The following is a 23,597-nucleotide window of genomic DNA, read 5'->3' as shown; positions in this document are numbered from 1 at the left end:
CTGTCGTTCAGTAACTTTCACAAAAAACTTCTCCTCTGATCGAAATTACTGGGCCGAATAAAACTAAATTACCACAAACATCTTTGTGGTATCTAGTTAAATATTGTGTCCGATGGATCAGTTAGTCAATTAAAATAGCCACTCAGGCTGAAAATAGACGATATTTCTCATTTTTTGTGGCGTTTTGTCTATTATCTTTAAAACTATTATAAATAGAGAGAAATTTTAAAGGTAAAAAATGACAAATAAGACAAGATCTACAAATAAGCCTACAGGACCGAAATTGTCAGTTGACTCCTGAAAGGAGATGTTGGCCTTAAATGACGATTTTTACCATTTTTTTATGCTTTTGTTTATTATCTTGCATACTATTATAAATAGAAAGCCGGAAACTTAAATATAAAAAATGACCAGTAAGATAAGATCTACAAATAAGCCGTAATTGTAAGTCGATTTCATATAGGAACTTTATACCCATTTTTGCATAGAGTATGTGCTCAATGGAACCAATTTATATAAAAGGATATGTTGGGTAAAATCCAATAGGACAGTAACACAACAGCAGCAAAAAAGAAACAACTAGAGGTCAATATACTTTAATGATGGCCGTGCTTTCATGAAAATGATGTCAAACTCTTCAACTGTCCTTACTTGTCCTGGATGTAGTTTAGTAATGCGAAAATTCACATTAATTTTCCAATGTCACTTGTGCAGATTTTTAACATCAACACTGTCCTGATATCACATATTCCCACAAGACTTACATTTACTAATAACTATTGTATGAGTATAAGACAAACACTGAAGGTCCTGAAGGGGCAAAATACATTGAAGGCATGCAGGAAACACAATGTAAAGTTATGAAAGTTAAAAAAAATGCATCCAGATTTTAAAGCAAATTGAACGCTAATATTAGTTATATTGCGATGGTCTTTGCAATTTGCATTTATGTTTCTTTGGACATCCCTTTTTCACTGGAAATTGGAAATTGCAACAGGATTAGGCATTGTATCTATGATGAGTTTATTTGTATACTAGGCGAAGGAAAAACGAAGAAAACTTTGAGTAATAGCTAAAATAAATGATATTAAACCCTTTTAAGGTATAATCACACGGAAGCCGTGTAATGTATATATTTTTTTGGTATATTTACACTGACTAAAATCCAACAGTGCTTTTCTTGATCTTGTGCAAGACTTATGATCTTCTACACATATCTAAAGCAAAGACGTATATTAGACGTATGTTAGTTATACATCCTTGTCTAAAGCAAATCAATTCAGCAGAAATTTTTTGCTGACCAGTCAGCAATGGTCAGCAGTATCGGGTTCACATGTTGCTGTTTTTTTTTTATTATTATTTTAAATAACGCAGTTATCCCCCTCTACAGTACGTATCCGTTCCGACATTTGTTTTAGTGTTATATTTTTTGGTAAGGAATTTCGATGCCAATGTTTTGACATAAGTATATTGAGCCTTTGTTCTTTCTTATTTAAGTAATGGATGTTTTTGAATTAAGTAAAATTGGAATAAGCACAACCCAAATATCTCCGTTTATTCTTTTTTTTACAACGTTCAATCGCAGTAGTGCCTGTATGTATGTAGTTTGTATCTAAGGAAAATCAACATTCCAAAAAAACGTGCCACAACAATGAACACACCACTCCAAAGTTAATGCAGATACCTGTGAAATTAAATAGATTTTGTAATGTTGAAGATTTTGAATTTCCTTGTGCACGTTTACCATGTAGGGTGAATAGAGACATAAATAAGGTTCTTATACAACAGCTTACAGGTTTGGAGAAGAACCTAATAAATGGGTATTATTTTCAGTGAAAAAAGAGAAAATTATGTTTCATTACACTTGTCATCATGGTACACACGTTCATGTAAAAACTATCAATTGATACATGTTTTAAGGTATGATGTCAATTGGAATCAGGAAAACTCAGACCAAAGACCAAGACAAGTCAGACCCAAATCGACTCAACCTATTTAAAGAAAACTCAGATTACTTTTAAAGACAACTCTGACCAGTTTAAAAGACAACTTAAACCAGTTAGATCCATTTAGAGACACTTTTAATCAGTGTTAAAGACAACTCTAACAACTCAGACATGACACAATGTAAACAATTAACATGATTAATAGTTTGTTGTTTATTAGAGATACAGAATCATCTCCAAACCATCTGATTTCACTTGGGATGATCATCTCATAATCTCATTGAAAATAATTAATTTAGTTTAATTGTTTTTTAATGGTGATTAATTAGTTAGCAGGTTGCATCATGACCTAACTGTTTAGCTGTGATGCTTTAAAAAAGAAATATTCATCTGTTATGTTGTGCAAAGAATATCAGAAAATGTTGCCAATCTGTCATGATGGTCATTATGATGTCATATACATGTAACACTATTCATTTGAATTTGAAGGATCCTAAAATGTATAATAACTAGTATTCAAGTTGTATAAGTTTGTAATTATTTTTAAGTCTATTAAAATACTTGCCTTTTCATTGTCTTGTGATGAACATATTATATGTTCCTAGCATGCACAGTCTTTTGAAAAAGAGCATACATTTTTGTGTGTCCATAATGCCTTCAAAAGGGTTGTATAACCAATAAACTGTGACTTACATTGATTTTAAATGTTGTTCAATGCATACTGATTAAGTTTATGTTTGTCAATATCCAGTTCCAGTTTTCCCAATGTGTTCACAGTAGGCCCTATACTAGTGTCAAAATTTTTCAAAGAAAATGGTCTTCACATGATTAAATCTATAAACCAAAGACTGCCATTAATACTTTTTTTGATTATCAGATCAATTGAAATATCTGGACTGGTACATGTATATAACATGGGCAATATGAGGCTGGATCAGGAACTGCTTACCATTCTGGAGCACCTGATGAGTTCAACCTAGTTCTTGGTTGAGTTTATTTTGCTTAATCTTTTGTTTTCTATGTAGTATTTTGTGAATTGTCTTTACCTGGTTTTATTTTTGGTCATGGTATTGTATGTTTTTTGTTCTACTTGTGGTTTTTGATTGCTCCCTTGCTATCTTATTTCTTCTCCCTCTTTTATATAAATCTTACACGTCACATATTATCATTCCTAATGACACCATATCAGTATGAGGTAAAACCACAGGATTGATTGGTTTTTGATTGCTCCCTTGCTATCTTATTTCTTCTCCCTCTTTTATATAAATCTTGCACGTCACATATCATTCCTAATGACACCATATCAGTATGAGGTAAATCCACAGGATTGATGAATGTATATGAATCTCAGTTGATTCTAGTGACGATATGTCTAAAAGGTCCTGTAATAAAATAAGATAAAAAAAACACCAAGGGGGGGGGGGGGGATTTGAAAAAGTCCAATATAAAATACAGAAAACAACATGGTGAAAAGTAAAAATGGAGAAAGGACAAACAACAATAACAAAAAATTACATAAATAAACTAAAGACTTAGCAGCTGCATTAACCCCATTTAAAACAGGAGATGAACTCATGTGCTCCAGAAGGGAAAGTAGTTTCTGCCCCACATGTGGCACCGGTCGTGTTCCTCAAGCTTATAACACTGGTTATTAGTAGCTTACAGTTATGTCACAATTAACAATGATTAAGAATAAAAAGATGAGATTGGGGTTAAGACTAGTGACCTTATCATAAATTATCAATCCTAATATACATATATCAATAAATATCATACACATAACTATACCATTATTGTACATAACTTATCACATAATACAAATGTAGTGTTATGCATATTTATTAGTTTGAATTGTCTATCAAGCTGTTCATTCATTTGACACGTGGTGTTTACATCAATGAGAATAGCAAGAAAAATCAAAACGGGCATCTTGAGGTTAAGATCAGGTTTTCAACAATAGACAAAAGTCTATACAGTTTGTTGAGCTCTACATTTTTCTAAGTAGAAATACAAATGTATGTTACTATTAAATGTGTGGAATTGTTTGCTAATTAAATATTTCATAATGAGAGTATGTATATTCAATCTTAAAAAAAATCAAACTACCTAGAGACTAATTATCTGCTAAATGGAAATTCAGAAGACCTCATCAAACAGAGAGATCACCTTGGTCTACTTTTTAAGAAATACTAGATTACATTATTGTTTAGGGGCCAGCTGAAGCCCTCTGGGTGCAGGAAATCTTGCTGCATTGAAGACCCATTGGTGGTGGTGGGCTGTTTTCTGCTCTTTGGTCGGGTTGCTGTCTTTTTGACACATTACACATTTCCATTCTCAATTCTAATATGAAAAATGTTTAATTACTTTATTTATTTTTCTGTCTTTCAGCTGAAACAACAAACAAATGTAATATTCCAACATGGAGTTTGAGAAAGGTTGATGATTAAAGACACAACATTCAGCTTTGTAATACATTCATGATGGGAACTGGGATTCCTCTTCTGAATGAATATAAACGAGAATTCCTTTCTAAAAGATTTCCTCAGACACTGCTTGGAGGACCAAAATTACGACTTGGATATGAGGCACCTGTTTATGTATATTTCCAACAGCTGTTATTATTTCTGTTTCCATTTTTAATTGGCGGTATATTCACATTATTAGTAGAACTTAAAACCATAGATGATTATGTAGGCAGTATTATAACTGGAAGTTTGATTTTTACATGTGTGTTGATTGTGCAGTTGACATCAACAATAGTTCAAGCTCAGAATTCATCAGACCTTCCATATCCTACAAAGAAAAATCTACTAGCGGAAGAAGATGAAATTGACTTCTTCTCCTGTTGTGGTGTTGAAACTTTGGAATTTGTTGTACCAAAGAAGAGATTCAAATTTAATATTGTTATCCATGCAGTATTGTCAGGATTTGTGTGTGGGTTGACCTTCATGTACTTATTACCAATGACACTAAATTCACTTTATAGTCACAATACTGGGGCAACAGTAGTATTGTATATATTTGGTTGGTTGACATTATGCATAGCTCAGTACTCCTTATCTGTAGGGTCACCACCAGAACCAAATACTTACAAAACACAAGATAGCTGGGAAATAGCTCCATTAATGAGGTCACTGTATGTTCTCATTTGTGTTTCTATTTATCTTATGAATAGGTATGTATAAGTATGTCATTTTAGTTTACAAATACATGTATATGATAAATTCTTATTATATAAGTACCAGTACATTTTATATGCAATTAGAAGCCAGATTGGATAAAATCTGCAAATAATTCTAAAAAAATTGAATTATTTGCAGATTTTATCCAACATGGTTTCACAAATAAATGTAAATTTACATTTGTATAGAAAATCACTATTCTGAAGAAAAAAAACAGCACACATGATCCTGTATGAATACTATACTGTAAACTCTCGTGACACAGTACCTTTTCATCATAGTAATCAATATGTGCATGACCATATTCAATCAAGTTAATTAAAAAATAACTTTTAAAATTTATAAGACATGCAAAATTATAATTAAATGTACATTGTTTAGCAATTAAAAGCTACATATTTGTAGAAATAAAGTATAAATTAAAATAGGCATGTTTGAATTATAAAGTGAATAGATGATAGAGATTTATCTTCATACAACATGCATATTTAGTGTAAAATAAATGTTATATTTTTTTTTTAAATGTAGGTATTACTCAACAGTTTTTAACACAGCTGACCAAGCACTTCACATAGTTTTTGTCTGTTTACCTCTGGCTTGGATAACAGGCTTATTACCTCCCTTAGATGCTTTCATCCTCTGGTTATTTGAACAGATTCATGTATTTATGCTAGGAGGATCTCCTGTGTCTTCTGATATCAGGTACATGTATATATTTACCTTTTTACCTTGTAAACTGAAATGAAACAGAAACTAATACCTGGTTGTAATTTTACTTAAATAAATGGATCCTGCACCCCTCTAGTCCTGCCCTATGCAGTTTTTTGTTTTTCTGAATAAATAAAGGTAACATAGTTTCGTCATTTATGAAGAGGTCTTTAAAAGGCTGTTAAAGATATCAAAAGGAGCAACATTCGGAAAATGAGATAGAACCCCACAACATGTTTCCCTTATTCATACAAATAAAAAACTTTAAGGGGCAATTATTGTCAAAAAGATGTTTGTAGCAATGAAGTAAATACAAGGCATAACCAATTTCAAATTATGTAATATAGTACATATATATGTATATTTAAGATAATAAAGCAAAAAATACAATTTGTTTTGTGGCAAATTAAACTAAAATCTTTAAGAGACAGTCACACCTTTTGAGATGCTTAAATAAAAAAAAAAAGTCTGAACTAATTAAACATAATTTATTTTTCAGATTACTTGTTTTGTTGGTGATTTCAGTAACAGTCTTTCTTGCTGCCTACTTTATAAAGAAAAGTATAGCAACAGTTGTTATATGTGCTTTGATGGGATACTTACTTAGCCTTGACCTTGGTGCAGCAGCCAATAACATTTATCATTTCTTACTGTATAGGAATAAAGTGACATCTGGTACCAGTTCTATGGATGTCACGAGTCAGACATCAAAATATGGGTTTTTATGGAAATTTGGATTATTACAATGTCTTTACCATTTTGTCATGATGGTAATTGTAGGAGTCATGTCAGGAATGTTAAATTCTAACACAGGCACTGCGGGTTCTATAGATTCAAGTGCGTGGAAAATAATCGGATATGTTATAATTGGATGTTGTCTTGCAGAGAAAATTTTTAGGGACTTACAGAATGTTTACATTTTTTTTGGATTGTGGAGAAACTTGCCGTGTATATATCCAAACAGCAGAGGAAGATCATATGACAAAAGACGGCGGAGACTAAGAATACTAGGAGTAATAAGGAGATTTATAGTAAACTGGGGTAAGATTCTATAGCAATTCATAAAATTATAGAACAAGACCTTACATTGAATCAGTTTCATTACATGTACCATTCATTCATTCATCCGGATTTGGATAAGAAACACTTTAAATTGTCACCATGGTAAATATACTGGTTTACTCAGGTATATTTATCCTAAACACATGAAGATTATTTAAAAATATAAAAAAAATGCCTCATCAAAATTTTTATATTTAAAAGGTGGTTGTCTTTCAAGACATTGTAGATCTTTTTCATTTCTTATGGATAAAATCCCAGTTTTCTTTGCAGTGAGTCCTTTCCTTATGTTGGCTTATATATCAATCCTCATCACCAGTACAGACCCAGATTCTGTGTCCCTGACATCAGGAGTGGACACTACAAAAGCTGTGTGGTACACATTTGGTACTGTTAGAGTATTTAGATGGGTAAGCTGATTAAAATGTACATCTATATTCAAAAACACAGCCTTTCTTAAGGACATACTATATATATACAGTAGAAGGGGCAGATAATAACACAAGTCACTAATGATAAGCATCGATAATTTGCAGATTATTCCACTGCATGTTAATATTGATAGTGAAATCAAAATTTGATTGGTTGAGACTCTCCCAAGTGACGTCGCACAAAACTTCATATTCCCTTCTGAGTATAATATTACCTTCTGAATGTAGGATTTCTATGTTTATGTTCATGTTAATGTTTATAACATTTTGAACAGGTTTTTATACGACCGCAAAATGATTTTTTTGCAGTCGTACATTGGTATGACGTTGGCGTCGTCGTCGTCCGAAGACACATTGGTTTTCGCACTCTAAATTTAGTTTAAGTGAATGGATCTCTATGAAATTGTACTACAAGGTTCCATATCACAAAGGAAAAGCTGGAATTGAGTTTGGGGGTAATTGCCCTAAACGTTTAGGAATAAGGGGCCAAAAAGGGGCCAAAAACAAGCATTTTTCTAGTTTCCAGACAATAATTTGTGTTCAAGTGTATGGATCTCTGAAATTGTACTGCAAGGTACCATACCACAAAGGGAAGGCTGGGATTGAGTTTGGGGGTAATTGCCTCAAAATTTTAGGAATTAGGGGCCAAAAAGGGGCAAAAAACAAGCATTTTTCTAGTTTCAGGACAATAACTTGTGTGTAAGTGTATGGATCGTTATGAAATTGTACTACAAGATTCCATATCACAAAGGAAAAGCTGGAATTGAGTTTGGGGGTAATTGCCCTAAACATTTAGGAATAAGGGGCCAAAAAGGGGCCAAAAATAAGCATTTTTCTAGTTTCCAGACAATAACTTGTGTTCACGTGTATGGATCTCTCTGAAGTTGTAATGCAAGGTACCATACCACAAAGGGAAGGCTGGGATTGATTTTTGGGGTAATTGCCTCAAATTTTAGGAATAAGGGGCCAAAAAGGGGCAAAAAACAAGCATTTTTCTAGTTTCATGACAATAACTTGTGTGTAACTGATGGATCTTTATGAAATTGTACTACAAGGTTCCATATCACAAAGGGAAAGCTGGGATTGAGTTTGGGGGTAATTGCCTCAAAATTTTAGGAATTAGGGGCCAAAAAGGGGCAAAAAACAAGCATTTTTCTAGTTTCAGGACAATAACTTGTGTGTAAGTGTATGGATCGTTATGAAATTGTACTACAAGATTCCATATCACAAAGGAAAAGCTGGAATTGAGTTTGGGGGTAATTGCCCTAAATGTTTAGGAATAAGGGGCCAAAAAGGGGCCAAAAATAAGCATTTTTCTAGTTTCCAGACAATAACTTGTGTTCACGTGTATGGATCTCTCTGAAGTTGTAATGCAAGGTACCATACCACAAAGGGAAGGCTGGGATTGATTTTTGGGGTAATTGCCTCAAATTTTAGGAATAAGGGGCCAAAAAGGGGCAAAAAACAAGCATTTTTCTAGTTTCATGACAATAACTTGTGTGTAACTGATGGATCTTTATGAAATTGTACTACAAGGTTCCATATCACAAAGGGAAAGCTGGGTTTGAGTTTGAGGGTAATTGCCCTAAACATTTAGGAATTTGGGGCAAAAAAGGGGCAAAAAAACAAGCATTTTTCTAGTTTCCAGAAAATAATATTATAACTTGTGTTCAAGTGTATGGATCTCTCTTAAATTGTACTGCAAGGTACCATACCACAAAGGGAAGGCTGGGATTGAGTTTGGGGGTGATGAATCATAAGGGGGTTCAAAAAATTGGGGGGGGGGGGGTTTCCTTTTTTTCCTTTTTCTTTCTTTAAAATTTTCCATTTAAAATTGGTTATTTCTGATTTATATATAAAAGCAAATAATAAAGATATGGTTTGAATAGGTAAATTAAAAATTTTTAAGTTCTCAAACCACATTCATTCTGTGTCAGAAACCTAAGCTGTGTCAAATATTTAATCACAATCCAAATTCAGTGCTGTATCAAGCTTGAATGTTGTGTCCATACTTGCCCCAACTGTTCAGGGTTCAACCTCTGTGGTCGTATCAAGCTGCTCCCAGCGGAGCATTTTATTTTTTTAGAGATAGTACATGTAGTATAGTGATTTCGTTTTCAAAACTATTTCAGATCTAAAACAAAACAAAAAGAATAAATGATTAAATTTTGATTAATATTGATTATCATTTTTAAAGTAGTGTTTATTTAAAAAAAAAACAAACAGATAAATAAAAAGGTCTGTTATTTCTGGAAAACTTTGCAAAAAAACTGGGTGGAAATATCTCTGTGTTTGAAAAGTTGTGTTTTTTTCTCTCTGAAAAGTATATTGAAATGTAAATTTGTTTTCACCTCAGACACATATAAATCAAACTGAAATATCTCGAAAAGTAAGTCATGAGGATAATTTTCTTTGCATTTTTCAAGATTGTTGTATATCAACTATGATGTGTGTAAAATTTTCAAGGAAAGATCAATGTATGATCTCTTCTGTATCATATACCATTTAGTTGTATTGATCAACTCAAACTAGATACAAATAAGTATGATAGTATTGAAATCCAAAAGGGCCAAGTGAGCTTTTCTCATCACTTGGTGTCCATCGTCGTCGTCTGTTAACTTTTACAAAAAATCTTCTCTTCTGAAACTATTGGGCCAAATAAAACCAAACTTGGCATAAATCATCCTTAGGGTATCTAGTTTAAAAAATTTATCCCATGACCCCACCCATCAACCAAGATGGCCACCATGGCTAAAAATAAAACAAGGGAGGGGGTAAAATGCAGTTTTTGGCTTATATCTCTGAAACTAAAGCATTTTGAGCAAATCTGTCAAGGGTAGAAATGTTCATCAGGTCAAGATCCATCTGCCCTGAAATTTTCAGACGTATCAGACAACCAGTTGTTGGTATGCTGCCCCTGAATTGGTAATTTTAATGAAATTTTGCAGTTTTTGGTTATTATCTTGAATATTATAATAGATAGAGATAAACTCTAAACAGCAAAATTGTTCAGCAAAGTAAGATCTACAAATAAGTCAACATGACCAAAATTGTCAATTGACCCCATAAGGAGTTATTGCCTTTTAAAGTCAATTTATCACAATTTTTCGTAAATTTTTGTAATCTTTTACAAAAATCTTCTCCTCTGAAACTACTACGTCAAATTAAACAAAACGTGGCCTAAATCATCCTTAGGGTATCTAGTTTAAAAAAATGAATCCGATGACCCCGCCCATCAACTAAGATGGCCACCATGGCTAAAAATAGAACATAGGGGTTTACTATAGAAGTCTATGGGAAAATTGTAAAAAAACAATTTCAAATGGTCACAACTTGAAAACTAATTTGAATAATGATAAGGGGTCTTCAGTTACTATTGTAAGACTACAATGTGATGACCTGCTTTTTTAAATCAACTACTGGGCCAAATTAAACCAAACTTGGTCTCAGTCATTATTGGGGTATCTAAAACTATTTATTATGATTTTAACCTTATTTTACATGATTTCCAAAACCACAGAAGATACAGGTGAGGGACACAGGCTCTTGAGAGCCTCTAGTTTTTTTGTTCTGAAGAAATTGTTGGATGAATATGAGTTATGTCCCCTTCTTAAAAATTATCTCATGTAAATTCAATAATAAATGGGACATTAATATAAATGCCAAAAATTGCAACAGGATTAAAATTAATAACGTTGCAATAATAAAAACTTGCAATTTAAATCTTGTTTGTAATATTCTACTACAACATATATAAAATTGCATTAAAATATCTTGCTGTTGTCTGATGTCAAGGATTGCAATAATGCATTCATGCATTTAATTCATAATTTACAATTAGTAGATCAAATCCAAAAATAACTGAATAAAAGAAATCTAGAAATACATGCATGTATCTTTTTTATGTTGCAGATTTGGCAGGGAACAGTTAGTAGTCTCTTAGAACTCTCAATTGTACACATAATACTGATCACCATTCCAAACAATTCCACAGTCATGAGTTATGGAGTACCAATACTGTCACTTCTCATTGGACTTTCCAGAGACAGATTTTTCCAGTTCATCTACAAGTTATATTTTGCCTTTACTCTTCTGCTCACATCTGTATCAGACAAGAAACAGAGGAGAAAGTCAACAGTTCCAATATTTGTGTTATCAATATTGTTTTTCCCTGTGGTACTGGGAATCATTGGAGCAGCGACTGTTCTATCTGCACCATTACTGTCACTCTTCACCTTACCTTTGTTCTTCATTGGATTTCCACGTCCAAACAAGTTCTGGCCAGAGGCAGTAGGAGCATCAGCTAACAGTAATCCAGATACTATGTTTTATATGCAAGTGGCTCCAAAGTTATCCCAAACTTTAAGGGCAGCATTTGCAGATGGCAGTCTTGGTAGGTTTTAATATTTGGTTATGGTTGACAGAAACTGTAAAAGCTATGTATGAAACATTTTTTGTAATATTTTACTTATACAGGTTAGTTACTGGATAAAAATTTGAATAGATACGAATAAAGGCTTTTTAAAATTTTGTTAAAATTTAAAGTATTATGTCATAATTATATAATATAAATAGGGTCAAATATTTTTAATTTTTTTAAATAAATAAATCAAACCGGAAGTCTTGACAAATATAATGGTTCAGTAGAAAAAAAGGTAAAAACATATTTAATTCATCCAAACAATTTTGGTAGATGAATTGTGTTTCCTATTTTTACCAAAGTCATGAAGTTTTCTTCGCATAGAACAAATGGGTCTTTCTAAATAGTTTTACATTTGTCATTTTGGGGTCTTTTATAGCTGACTGCTTGCTCATTGTTGAAGGCCATACAGTGACCTATAGTTGTTAACTTCTATGTCATTTGGTCTCTGGTGGAAAGTTGTCTCATTCATCAGTCAGAGCTCTGACATAAACAAGTCAGAATAAAATGACTTCTTCAAGTCAGAAAGTGTTTTAAAATTCTGACCTGTACGCGTCAATTTTTGTTTTGCGTAGTTTTCACTCGAGTCCGTCAAACCAGAAGTTATTTTGAATTTGCCGCCGATCTACGACACATACGATCACGTGGTTTTTTGCAAGAGATCACGTGTTTGAGATTCGTTGTTTTGGAAGTGTCTCGAACGAGAAGTCATTGAATATTATATTGATTATTTACGATTTTTAGTGAAAATCTAGGTCATTGTGGGCATTTTTCGAAAGGTAATTCACATTACCTCCGTATTTTCATGGGCATTTTTATATTTTTTGCCTATAAAGAAGTTCCTTGCAAGTGATTTTTTTGCTGTTTCATGAAGGCGCGCGACCTGTAAATACGGACGCGTGGTCTTTTAGATGACCTGGTGTTTGACAATTCTGACTTGTTCAGGTCAGAAAATGTTGTTATGATAATGAATTGTTATTTTCGGGAGATAACTCGTGTTGTCTTAAACAATATTAACATTATTAACCAGTCAGTGCAATTTAAAAAGTAAAATTATTGCTTCGAGCTGAACATCGTCACGTGATTTTTCTATTTTTAAACTCAATCACGAACTGATTTTTTAACCTTTCTGATTCGTTTCTCCCTATGAGAAAAACGATCATTGTGAATATTGATATGATGATAATGAAACGAAAATGGGAAAAATTTTAATAAAAGAAAAAGGAAGGGAGGGGTTTAACTAAAGAACCAAAGGGTTTTTTTTTTATTTTTAAAGTTATAACTTGAGAACAATAAGTGATGCACACACCTGGTCTTCATTTATGATCATGGGAAATGATAAAACAAATGAAATGAAATGTAGGGCAAGTCTCCAGGGATCACCCCTATCCCTGTCATTTCTCTATTCCTCTATAATGTCAAACTGATTTGAATGAAATATACCGGGCTAGTCTCCAGGTTTACCCCCACCCCCTGCCATTTGCAAATGTTCTTATATTTTGTAAACGGTAGAGATCCCCACCCCTAAACCATATATATTCTTGTATGGGACAATTTAACAAATCAAATGATATGTTGGGGGGGTCCCTGGGGGTCACCCCTACCCCTCCTGTTTGAAAACTTGTAAACGGTCGAGATCCCCACCCCTAAACCATATATTTTCTTGAATAGGACAATAAAACAAATCAAATGAAGTATAGGGGAAGTCCCTTGGGGTCACCCCCACCCCCTCCTGTGTGAAAACTTGTAAACGGTCGGGATCCCCACCCCTTAACCATATATATTCTTGTAAGGGTCAATAAGACAAATCAAATGAAATAAAGGTGGAGTCCCTGAGGGTCACCCCACCCCCTCATGTTTGAAAACTTGTAAACGGTCGAGATCCCCACCCCTACACCATATACATTCTTGCACAGGACAATAAAACAAATCAAATGAAATATAGGGGAAGTCCATTGGTGTCATCCCCATCCCCCTTTTTGAAATGTTCTGGATCACCACACCTAAAGGTAAACCATATGATATTCCTGTTCGTCATTTCAAGAAGATTTGAATGACACGCAGGGTCAAACCCTAGGCGTCACTTATGCATATCACTTTACTAGACAAAACCAATTTGTACTGGAACTTGCCCAATGTCAGGCAACCATGGGAATGACGAATTATGGGAGCTTAAATTTGTTTGGGAGACTTCGTAACAGCATCCTGTTCCAATTATTTCTTGTTTATTTTAATCTGCTGAGAGACCACCTTTACATATTATATTTATCAGTGTTTGTGCAAACAGAATTGTCTATTCAGTATTATTTTCCTCTCACATACATCACATCTTATTAATTACATGGATATAGGAAGATGTGGTATGAGTGCCAATGAGACAACTTTCCATCCAAGTTACAATTTATAAAAGTAAACCATTATAGGTCAAGGTACGGCCTTCAACACGGAGCATTGGCTCACACCGAACAGCAAGCTATAAAGGACCTCAAAAAATTACTAGTGTAAAACCATTCAAACGGAAAAACCAACGGTCTAATCTATATGAAAAAAAAATAAATTTTGGCATATTTGTTTTCCTCTGAAATTACACATCTATAATTCTTACCCCAGATGCTTAGCCACATGAAGCATTTACCTCTTATTTGAGACATAGATAGTCTTTGTTTCTACAGAAGTGAGAAGAACATTGGAAGTCAGAATGTTCTGACTTATAAAAGTCTGAATGTTCTGACTTATAAAAGTCTGAATGTTCTGACTTAATAAGGCCAGAAAGACTCAGAATGATCTGAAAATACTGACTTTTTTTAATGTTTAGAGTATTTTAGAATATGAATGCACTTGTCATGCTAGTACCATAAGAAACCCTGACAAGATTTTGTTCCCAAACAACAATTTTTAAAGATATTAAGAATAACAAGTGTACAATGGAACATAAATTACAAAGTTATAAGTGTTGTGAAAAAAGCTATTTAAAAAAAAATCAATAGATAGTTATCTTTCAACTTTTACATGTATTTAAAAAACAGTGAAAATATTATGGATTATATGTACGGCTTCTTGAAGGACAACAAAGTCACCATATTTGGTCTGAATTTGTATGTTTTTTCTCCTCAAATTTTTTTTAACATTATTAATGTCGGCTTTTTTCTTAACTAATTTTAAACATTCTTAATTATAATTAAATTTCCCCCACATTTTGCTTACAAACTCTTTAATTTCTAAAGTCAAATTGAAAGTTGTCTTCACAGATTCAATGTGTCTGAAAATGTTATATTGAAAAAACAATACTTTTATATCCTCAAATAAAATGGGTATACCATGAGTTTAATGGTCATGCAGATATGCAATCCAGGATGTTAACAATCAGAGTTTAGATTACAGTCATATAGTAATAGGCAGAGTTTTTCTTATATAATCAATAACCAGAGTAAAGATAATTGATTAATAGAGGTTTAGTTTAATATAAGTAATAAACAAAGCTAATTAATACACTTGCAATAACATACATGTAGTTAAATTAGTAAATACAGAATATTCATAAAAAATTCAGACAGAAATACTGTAATAGGTCAAGTTATTAGGGACGACATCAAAAGTTCAATATAGGAAAAAACTTAATTCACATCACATAGTTTTTTCACTGACCCACCCACCCCCCCTCTTAACTTAATTTGGGAAACATTGATTGACCAATATGGATTTATGTAAAATCGATTTTGGATAAACAAAACTTGCAGCAACTTTAACCCCACCCCCACCCCCAAACTATTTGATTCAAGTTTTTTTATCCTACATTGGTCTTTTGATGGCGTCCCTTAGAATGTGCTGAATTTGTACATGTTGTAGTGATAGTTATGGCACCCATACAACATATAGGAATCAGTCAAAAGGAGAGAAAAATTCCCGAAATTTGTCACATAGTGACATTTGTGAGTCGGAATAACAAAATATAGACTCATTAATCTCTCCATCTTTTCAAAAATTATGAACCAGATTTTATGCATATCCATTTAGTTTTTGACGGACTCTTTAAGTCAGAACATGATTTGACCTGTTTGAGTCAATTTGCAGAACAAAATTTCCAATCAAAGCTATGTGTTCTTCCTCTTAGCCCCCTTCTGAATCTGCCACTGTTGAGTTTATTAATTGATTTTTCCATACATTATCATTAATATCAAATGGTAATGCCTGACTTAATAATTTCAATAAATTTAGTTTTTGACTGATTTTTTAAAGTCAGAACATGACTTGACCTGTTTAAGTCAATTTGCAGAACAAAATTTCCAATCAAAGCTAGGTGTACTTCCTTTAAGCCCTGCAATGCCCGGCTTAAATATTTCAATAAATTTATTTTAGTTTTGGACTGACTCTTTTAAGTCAGAACATGATTTGACCTGTTTAAAACAAAATACATTTAATATTGAATATACCAAATAAACTTTTTTATTGTCCTCATTATTGTGACTTATGGGGACTTTATTCTCTCTGTCTTTTATCTGGCTCACCCATACATTTTTAAATCAATATGACAATACTATACTTAAAAGTTGTAATAAGTTTAGTTTTGTTTGACTCTTTGAAGTCGGAACATGATTTGACCTGTTAAAGTCAGTTTACAGAACAAAATTTCCAATCAAAGCTAGGTGTACTTCCTTTAAGCCCTGCTTCTGAATCTGCCATTTTCGAGTTTATTATTTGATAAGTTTTTAGAAACAATTAAGTCAAATGGTTATTTATTTTAGGGGATCTTACATATATTTCCTGTGTCTTTTATCTGACATTCCCATACATTCATTAAATAACATATGGCAATGCCCAGCTTATATATTTCAATAAATTTATTTTAGTTTTGGACTGACTCTTTTAAGTCAGAACATGATTTGACCTGTTTAAAACAAAATACATTTAATATTGAATATACCAAGTAAACTTTTTTATAGTCCTCATTATTGTGACTTATGGCTACCTTATTTCCTCTGTCTTTTATCTGGCTCACCTATATATTTTTAAATCAATATGACAATACTAGACTTAAAAGTTGTAATAAGTTAAGTTTTGTTTGACTCTTTGAAGTCAGAACATGATTTGACCTGTTAAAGTCAGTTTACAGAACAAAATTTCCAATCAAAACTGGTCTTTTTCTCTAAGCCCCCCCCCCCTAATCTGAATCTGCTACTGTTGAGTTAATTAATTGATAAGTTTGTTTAGAAACAATTCAGTCAATTGGTTTTAAAATAATATTTTTTATAACCAAAAGTTCCATATGTTAACTTAACAGAAAAAAAAGTCATAAAAATGCAGAAATAGAATAAAATTTTAAGATAATTTGATGAAATTTGTAAACAAAATACATTTGAATATTAAATATACCAAATAAACTTTTTTATAGTCCTCATTATTGTGACTTTATTATTGGGTGTCTTTTATCTGATTTTCCCATACATTCTTAAATGCATATGACAATTCCAGACTTAAAAGTTGCAATAATTAGTAAAAGTATAGTTTTTGACTGACTCTTTGAAGTCAGAACATAATGTGACTTGTTCAAGTCAGTTTGCACAACAGGAGTTACCTCAATGAAATATTAAGATATCAAATATATACCAAATTAACTTTTATATAGTTCTAAAAATTGTGACTTAATATTTGTGATCTTTTTTCCTACTTGTATCCATACATTCTAACAATCACATCACAATCATGACAATGCCCGACTGTTACAGTTGCAATCCATTTAGTGTTTGACAGACTCTTATAAGTCAGAACATGATTTGACCTGCTTGAGTCAGTTTACAGAACACAATTTCTAATCAAAGCTGTGTGTTCTTCCTCTTAGTCCCCTTCTGAATCTGCCACTGTTGAGTTTATTAATTGATAAGTTTTAAGAAACAATTAAGTCAAATGGTTATTTATTTTAGGGGATCTTACATATATTTCCTGTGTCTTTTATCTGACATTCCCATACATTCATTAAATAACATATGGCAATGCCCAGCTTATATATTTCAATAAATTTATTTTAGTTTTGGACTGACTCTTTTAAGTCAGAACATGATTTGACCTGTTTAAAACAAAATACATTTAATATTGAATATACCAAGTAAACTTTTTTATAGTCCTCATTATTGTGACTTATGGCTACCTTATTTCCTCTGTCTTTTATCTGGCTCACCTATATATTTTTAAATCAATATGACAATACTAGACTTAAAAGTTGTAATAAGTTAAGTTTTGTTTGACTCTTTGAAGTCAGAACATGATTTGACCTGTTAAAGTCAGTTTACAGAACAAAATTTCCAATCAAAACTGGTCTTTTTCTCTAAGCCCCCCCCTAATCTGAATCTGCTACTGTTGAGTTAATTAATTGATAAGTTTGTTTAGAAACAATTCAGTCAAATGGTTTTAAAATAATATTTTTTATAACCAAAAGTTCCATATGTTAACTTAACAGAAAAAAAAGTCATAAAAATGCAGAAATAGAATAAAATTTTAAGATAATTTGATGAAATTTGTAAACAAAATACATTTGAATATTAAATATACCAAATAAACTTTTTTATAGTCCTCATTATTGTGACTTTATTATTGGGTGTCTTTTATCTGATTTTCCCATACATTCTTAAATGCATATGACAATTCCAGACTTAAAAGTTGCAATAATTAGTAAAAGTATAGTTTTTGACTGACTCTTTGAAGTCAGAACATAATGTGACTTGTTCAAGTCAGTTTGCACAACAGGAGTTACCTCAATGAAATATTAAGATATCAAATATATACCAAATTAACTTTTATATAGTTCTAAAAATTGTGACTTAATATTTGTGATCTTTTTTCCTACTTGTATCCATACATTCTAACAATCACATCACAATCATGACAATGCCCGACTGTTACAGTTGCAATCCATTTAGTGTTTGACAGACTCTTATAAGTCAGAACATGATTTGACCTGCTTGAGTCAGTTTACAGAACACAATTTCTAATCAAAGCTGTGTGTTCTTCCTCTTAGTCCCCTTCTGAATCTGCCACTGTTGAGTTTATTAATTGATAAGTTTTAAGAAACAATTAAGTCAAATGGTTATTTATCTTAGAGGATCTTGCATGTATTTCGTGTGTATTTTATCTGACTTTTCCATACATATCATTAATATCATATGGCAATGCCTGACTTAAAAATTTCAATAAATTTAGTTTTTGACTGATATTTTTAAGTCAGAACATGATTTGACCTGTTTAAGTCAATTTGTCAGAACATAATTTGACCTGTTCAAGTCAGTTTGCAGAACAAAATTTCCAATTAAAGCTAGGTGTACTTCCTTTAAGCCCTGCTTCTGAATCTGCCATTTTTGAGTTTATTATTTGATAAATTTTTAGAAACAATTAAGTCAAATGGTTATTTATTTAAGGGGATCTTACATATATTTCCTATGTCTTTTATCTGACGTTCTCATACATTCATTAATATCATATGGAAGTGTCCAACTTTAAAATTTCAATAAACTTAGTTTTGGACTGACTGTTTTAAGTCAGAACATGATTTGACCTGTTTAAAACAAAATACATTAAATATTGAATATACCAAATAAACTTTTTTTATAGTCCTCATTATTGTGACTTTAGGGGACCTTATTTCCTCTGTCTTTTATCTGGCTTTCCCATACATTTTTAAATCAATACGACAATACTAGACTTAAAAGTTGTATTAATAAGTTTAGTTTGACTGACTCTTTGAAAGCAGAACATGATTTGACCTGTTAAAGTCAGTTTACAGAACAAAATTTCCAATCAAAGCTAGGTGTTCTTCCTCTAAGCCCCCCCCCCTAAATATGAATCTGCTACTGTTGAGTTAATTAATTGATAAGTTTTTTTAGAAACAATTCAGCCAAATGGTTATTAAAATTTTATTTTTTTTGGCAACCACAAGTTCTATGTGTAAACTTAACAGAAAAGAAAAGTCATGAAAATACAGAAATAAAATAAAATTTTAAGATAATTTGATGAAAATCTTTAAAAACAAAATGCATTTGATAATGAATATACCAAATAAACTTTTTTATTGTCCTCATTATTGTGACTTATGGGGACTTTATTCTCTCTGTCTTTTATCTGGCTCACCCATACATTTTTAAATCAATATGACAATACTATACTTAAAAGTTGTAATAAGTTTAGTTTTGTTTGACTCTTTGAAGTCAGAACATGATTTGACCTGTTAAAGTCAGTTTACAGAACAAAATTTCCAATCAAAGCTAGGTGTACTTCCTTTAAGCCCTGCTTCTGAATCTGCCATTTTCGAGTTTATTATTTGATAAGTTTTTAGAAACAATTAAGTCAAATGGTTATTTATTTTAGGGGATCTTACATATATTTCCTGTGTCTTTTATCTGACATTCCCATACATTCATTAAATAACATATGGCAATGCCCAGCTTATATATTTCAATAAATTTATTTTAGTTTTGGACTGACTCTTTTAAGTCAGAACATGATTTGACCTGTTTAAAACAAAATACATTTAATATTGAATATACCAAGTAAACTTTTTTATAGTCCTCATTATTGTGACTTATGGCTACCTTATTTCCTCTGTCTTTTATCTGGCTCACCTATATATTTTTAAATCAATATGACAATACTAGACTTAAAAGTTGTAATAAGTTAAGTTTTGTTTGACTCTTTGAAGTCAGAACATGATTTGACCTGTTAAAGTCAGTTTACAGAACAAAATTTCCAATCAAAACTGGTCTTTTTCTCAAAGCCCCCCCCCCTAATCTGAATCTGCTACTGTTGAGTTAATTAATTGATAAGTTTGTTTAGAAACAATTCAGTCAAATGGTTTTAAAATAATTATAACCAAAAGTTCCATATGTTAACTTAACAGAAAAAAAAGTCATAAAAATTTTAAGATAATTTGATGAAATTTGTAAACAAAATACATTTGAATATTAAATATACCAAATAAACTTTTTTATAGTCCTCATTATTGTGACTTTATTATTGGGTGTCTTTTATCTGATTTTCCCATACATTCTTAAATGCATATGACAATTCCAGACTTAAAAGTTGCAATAATTAGTAAAAGTATAGTTTTTGACTGACTCTTTGAAGTCAGAACATAATGTGACTTGTTCAAGTCAGTTTGCACAACAGGAGTTACCTCAATGAAATATTAAGATATCAAATATATACCAAATTAACTTTTATATAGTTCTAAAAATTGTGACTTAATATTTGTGATCTTTTTTCCTACTTGTATCCATACATTCTAACAATCACATCACAATCATGACAATGCCCGACTGTTACAGTTGCAATCCATTTAGTGTTTGACAGACTCTTATAAGTCAGAACATGATTTGACCTGCTTGAGTCAGTTTACAGAACACAATTTCTAATCAAAGCTGTGTGTTCTTCCTCTTAGTCCCCTTCTGAATCTGCCACTGTTGAGTTTATTAATTGATAAGTTTTAAGAAACAATTAAGTCAAATGGTTATTTATCTTAGAGGATCTTGCATGTATTTCGTGTGTATTTTATCTGACTTTTCCATACATATCATTAATATCATATGGCAATGCCTGACTTAAAAATTTCAATAAATTTAGTTTTTGACTGATATTTTTAAGTCAGAACATGATTTGACCTGTTTAAGTCAATTTGTCAGAACATAATTTGACCTGTTCAAGTCAGTTTGCAGAACAAAATTTCCAATTAAAGCTAGGTGTACTTCCTTTAAGCCCTGCTTCTGAATCTGCCATTTTTGAGTTTATTATTTGATAAATTTTTAGAAACAATTAAGTCAAATGGTTATTTATTTTAGGGGATCTTACATATATTTCCTATGTTTTTTATCCGACGTTCTCATACATTCATTAATATCATATGGAAGTGTCCAACTTTAAAATTTCAATAAACTTAGTTTTGGACTGACTGTTTTAAGTCAGAACATGATTTGACCTGTTTAAAACAAAATACATTAAATATTGAATATACCAAATAAACTTTTTTTATAGTCCTCATTATTGTGACTTTAGGGGACCTTATTTCCTCTGTCTTTTATCTGGCTTTCCCATACATTTTTAAATCAATACGACAATACTAGACTTAAAAGTTGTATTAATAAGTTTAGTTTTGACTGACTCTTTGAAAGCAGAACATGATTTGACCTGTTAAAGTCAGTTTACAGAACAAAATTTCCAATCAAAGCTAGGTGTTCTTCCTCTAAGCCCCCCCCCCCCCCCCTAAATATGAATCTGCTACTGTTGAGTTAATTAATTGATAAGTTTTTTTAGAAACAATTCAGCCAAATGGTTATTAAAATTTTATTTTTTTTGGCAACCACAAGTTCTATGTGTAAACTTAACAGAAAAGAAAAGTCATGAAAATACAGAAATAAAATAAAATTTTAAGATAATTTGATGAAAATCTTTAAAAACAAAATGCATTTGATATTGAATATACCAAATAAACTTTTTTATAGTCCTCATTATTGTGACGTAAGGGGACCTTATTTCATCTGGCTTTTATCTGGCTTTCCCATACATTTTAAAATCAATATGAAAATCCTAGACTTAAAAGTTGAAATAAGTTTAGTTTTGTCTGACTCTTTGAAGTCAGAACATGATTTGACCTGTTAAAGTCAGTTTACAGAACAAAATTTCCAATCAAAACTAGGTCTTCTTCCTCTAAGCCCCCCCCCCCCCCCCCCCCCCCCCCCCTTTTTCCCTTTATCTGAATCTGCTACTGTTTAGTTAATTAATCATGTTAATTGATAAGTTTTTTTAGAAACAATTCAGTCAAATGGTCTTTAAAATAATATTTTTTACAACCAAAAGTTCCATGTGTTAACTTAACAGAAAAGAAAAAGTCATGAAAATACAGAAATAGAATAAAATTTTAAGATAATTTGATGAAACTTGTAAACAAAATACATTTGAATATAACATATACCAAACAAACTTTTTTATAGTCCTCATTATTGTGACTTTATTATTGGGTGTCTTTTATCTGTTTTTCCCATACATTCTTAAATGCATATGACAATGCCAGACTTAGAAGTTGCAATAATTAGTTAAAGTATAGTTTTTGACTGACTCTTTGAAGTCAGAACATAATTTGACCTGTTTAAAACAAAATACATTTAAATATTGAATATACCAAAAAAACTTTTTTATATAATCCTCATTATTGTGACTTTAGGGGACCTTATTTCCTCTGTTTTTTATCTGGCTCTCCCATACATTTTTAAATCAATATGACAATACTAGACTTAAAAGTTGTAATAAGTTTAGTTTTGACTGACTCTTTGAGGTCAGAACATGATTTGACCTGTTAAAGTCAGTTTACAGAACAAAATTTCCAATCAAAGCTAGGTGTACTTCCTTTAATCCAGGAAAGTCCTTGCTTTCAGACTGCTTCTGAATCTGCCATTTTCGAGTTTATTATTTGATAAATGTTTAGAAACAATTAAGTCAAATGGTTATTTATTTTAGGGGATCTTAACATATATTTCCTGTGTCTTTTATCTGACGTTCCCATACATTCATTTAATATCATATGGCAATGCCCGGCTTAAATATTTCAATAAATTTATTTTAGTTTTGGACTGACTCTTTTAAGTCAGAACATGATTTGACCTGTTTAAAACAAAATACATTTAATATTGAATATACCAAATAAACTTTTTTATAGTCCTCATTATTGTGACTTATGGGGACCTAATTTCCTCAGTCTTTTATCTGGCTTACCTATACATTTTTAAATCAATATGACAATACTAGACTTAAAAGTTGTAATACGTTTAGTAAGTCAGAACATAATGTGACTTGTTTGAGTCAGTTTGCACAACAGTAT

At 31.6% G+C, this 23,597-nt stretch overlaps 1 protein-coding gene across 3 annotated transcripts in view; it reads left to right on the top strand.

The window, feature by feature from the left end:
- The first annotated feature begins 1,403 nt into the window (after positions 1-1,403).
- LOC127698552 (pecanex-like protein 4) overlaps positions 1,404-23,597 on the top strand; it is a 37,073-nt gene continuing 14,879 nt past the window's right edge. Inside the window, exons 1-6 of one of the 3 annotated variants that reach the window (XM_052202043.1) lie at positions 1,404-1,432; positions 4,335-5,121; positions 5,657-5,830; positions 6,336-6,877; positions 7,169-7,305; positions 11,239-11,719. In XM_052202043.1, coding sequence (XP_052058003.1) covers positions 4,424-5,121; positions 5,657-5,830; positions 6,336-6,877; positions 7,169-7,305; positions 11,239-11,719 — 2,032 coding nt within the window. In that variant the 5' untranslated portion in view covers positions 1,404-1,432; positions 4,335-4,423. Of the gene's footprint in view, positions 1,466-1,932; positions 2,128-4,334; positions 5,122-5,656; positions 5,831-6,335; positions 6,878-7,168; positions 7,306-11,238; positions 11,720-23,597 lie in introns of those variants that run through there. The other 2 variants (XM_052202040.1, XM_052202041.1) reach the window with 2 other exon arrangements.

This window comes from Mytilus californianus, unplaced genomic scaffold (assembly GCF_021869535.1).
Source record: "Mytilus californianus isolate M0D057914Y unplaced genomic scaffold, xbMytCali1.0.p SCAF_4, whole genome shotgun sequence".
Classification (NCBI taxonomy): Eukaryota; Metazoa; Mollusca; class Bivalvia; order Mytilida; family Mytilidae; genus Mytilus; species Mytilus californianus.
Note: the sequence above shows the minus strand (reverse complement) of the source record. Positions and strands in the feature narration are given on the sequence as shown.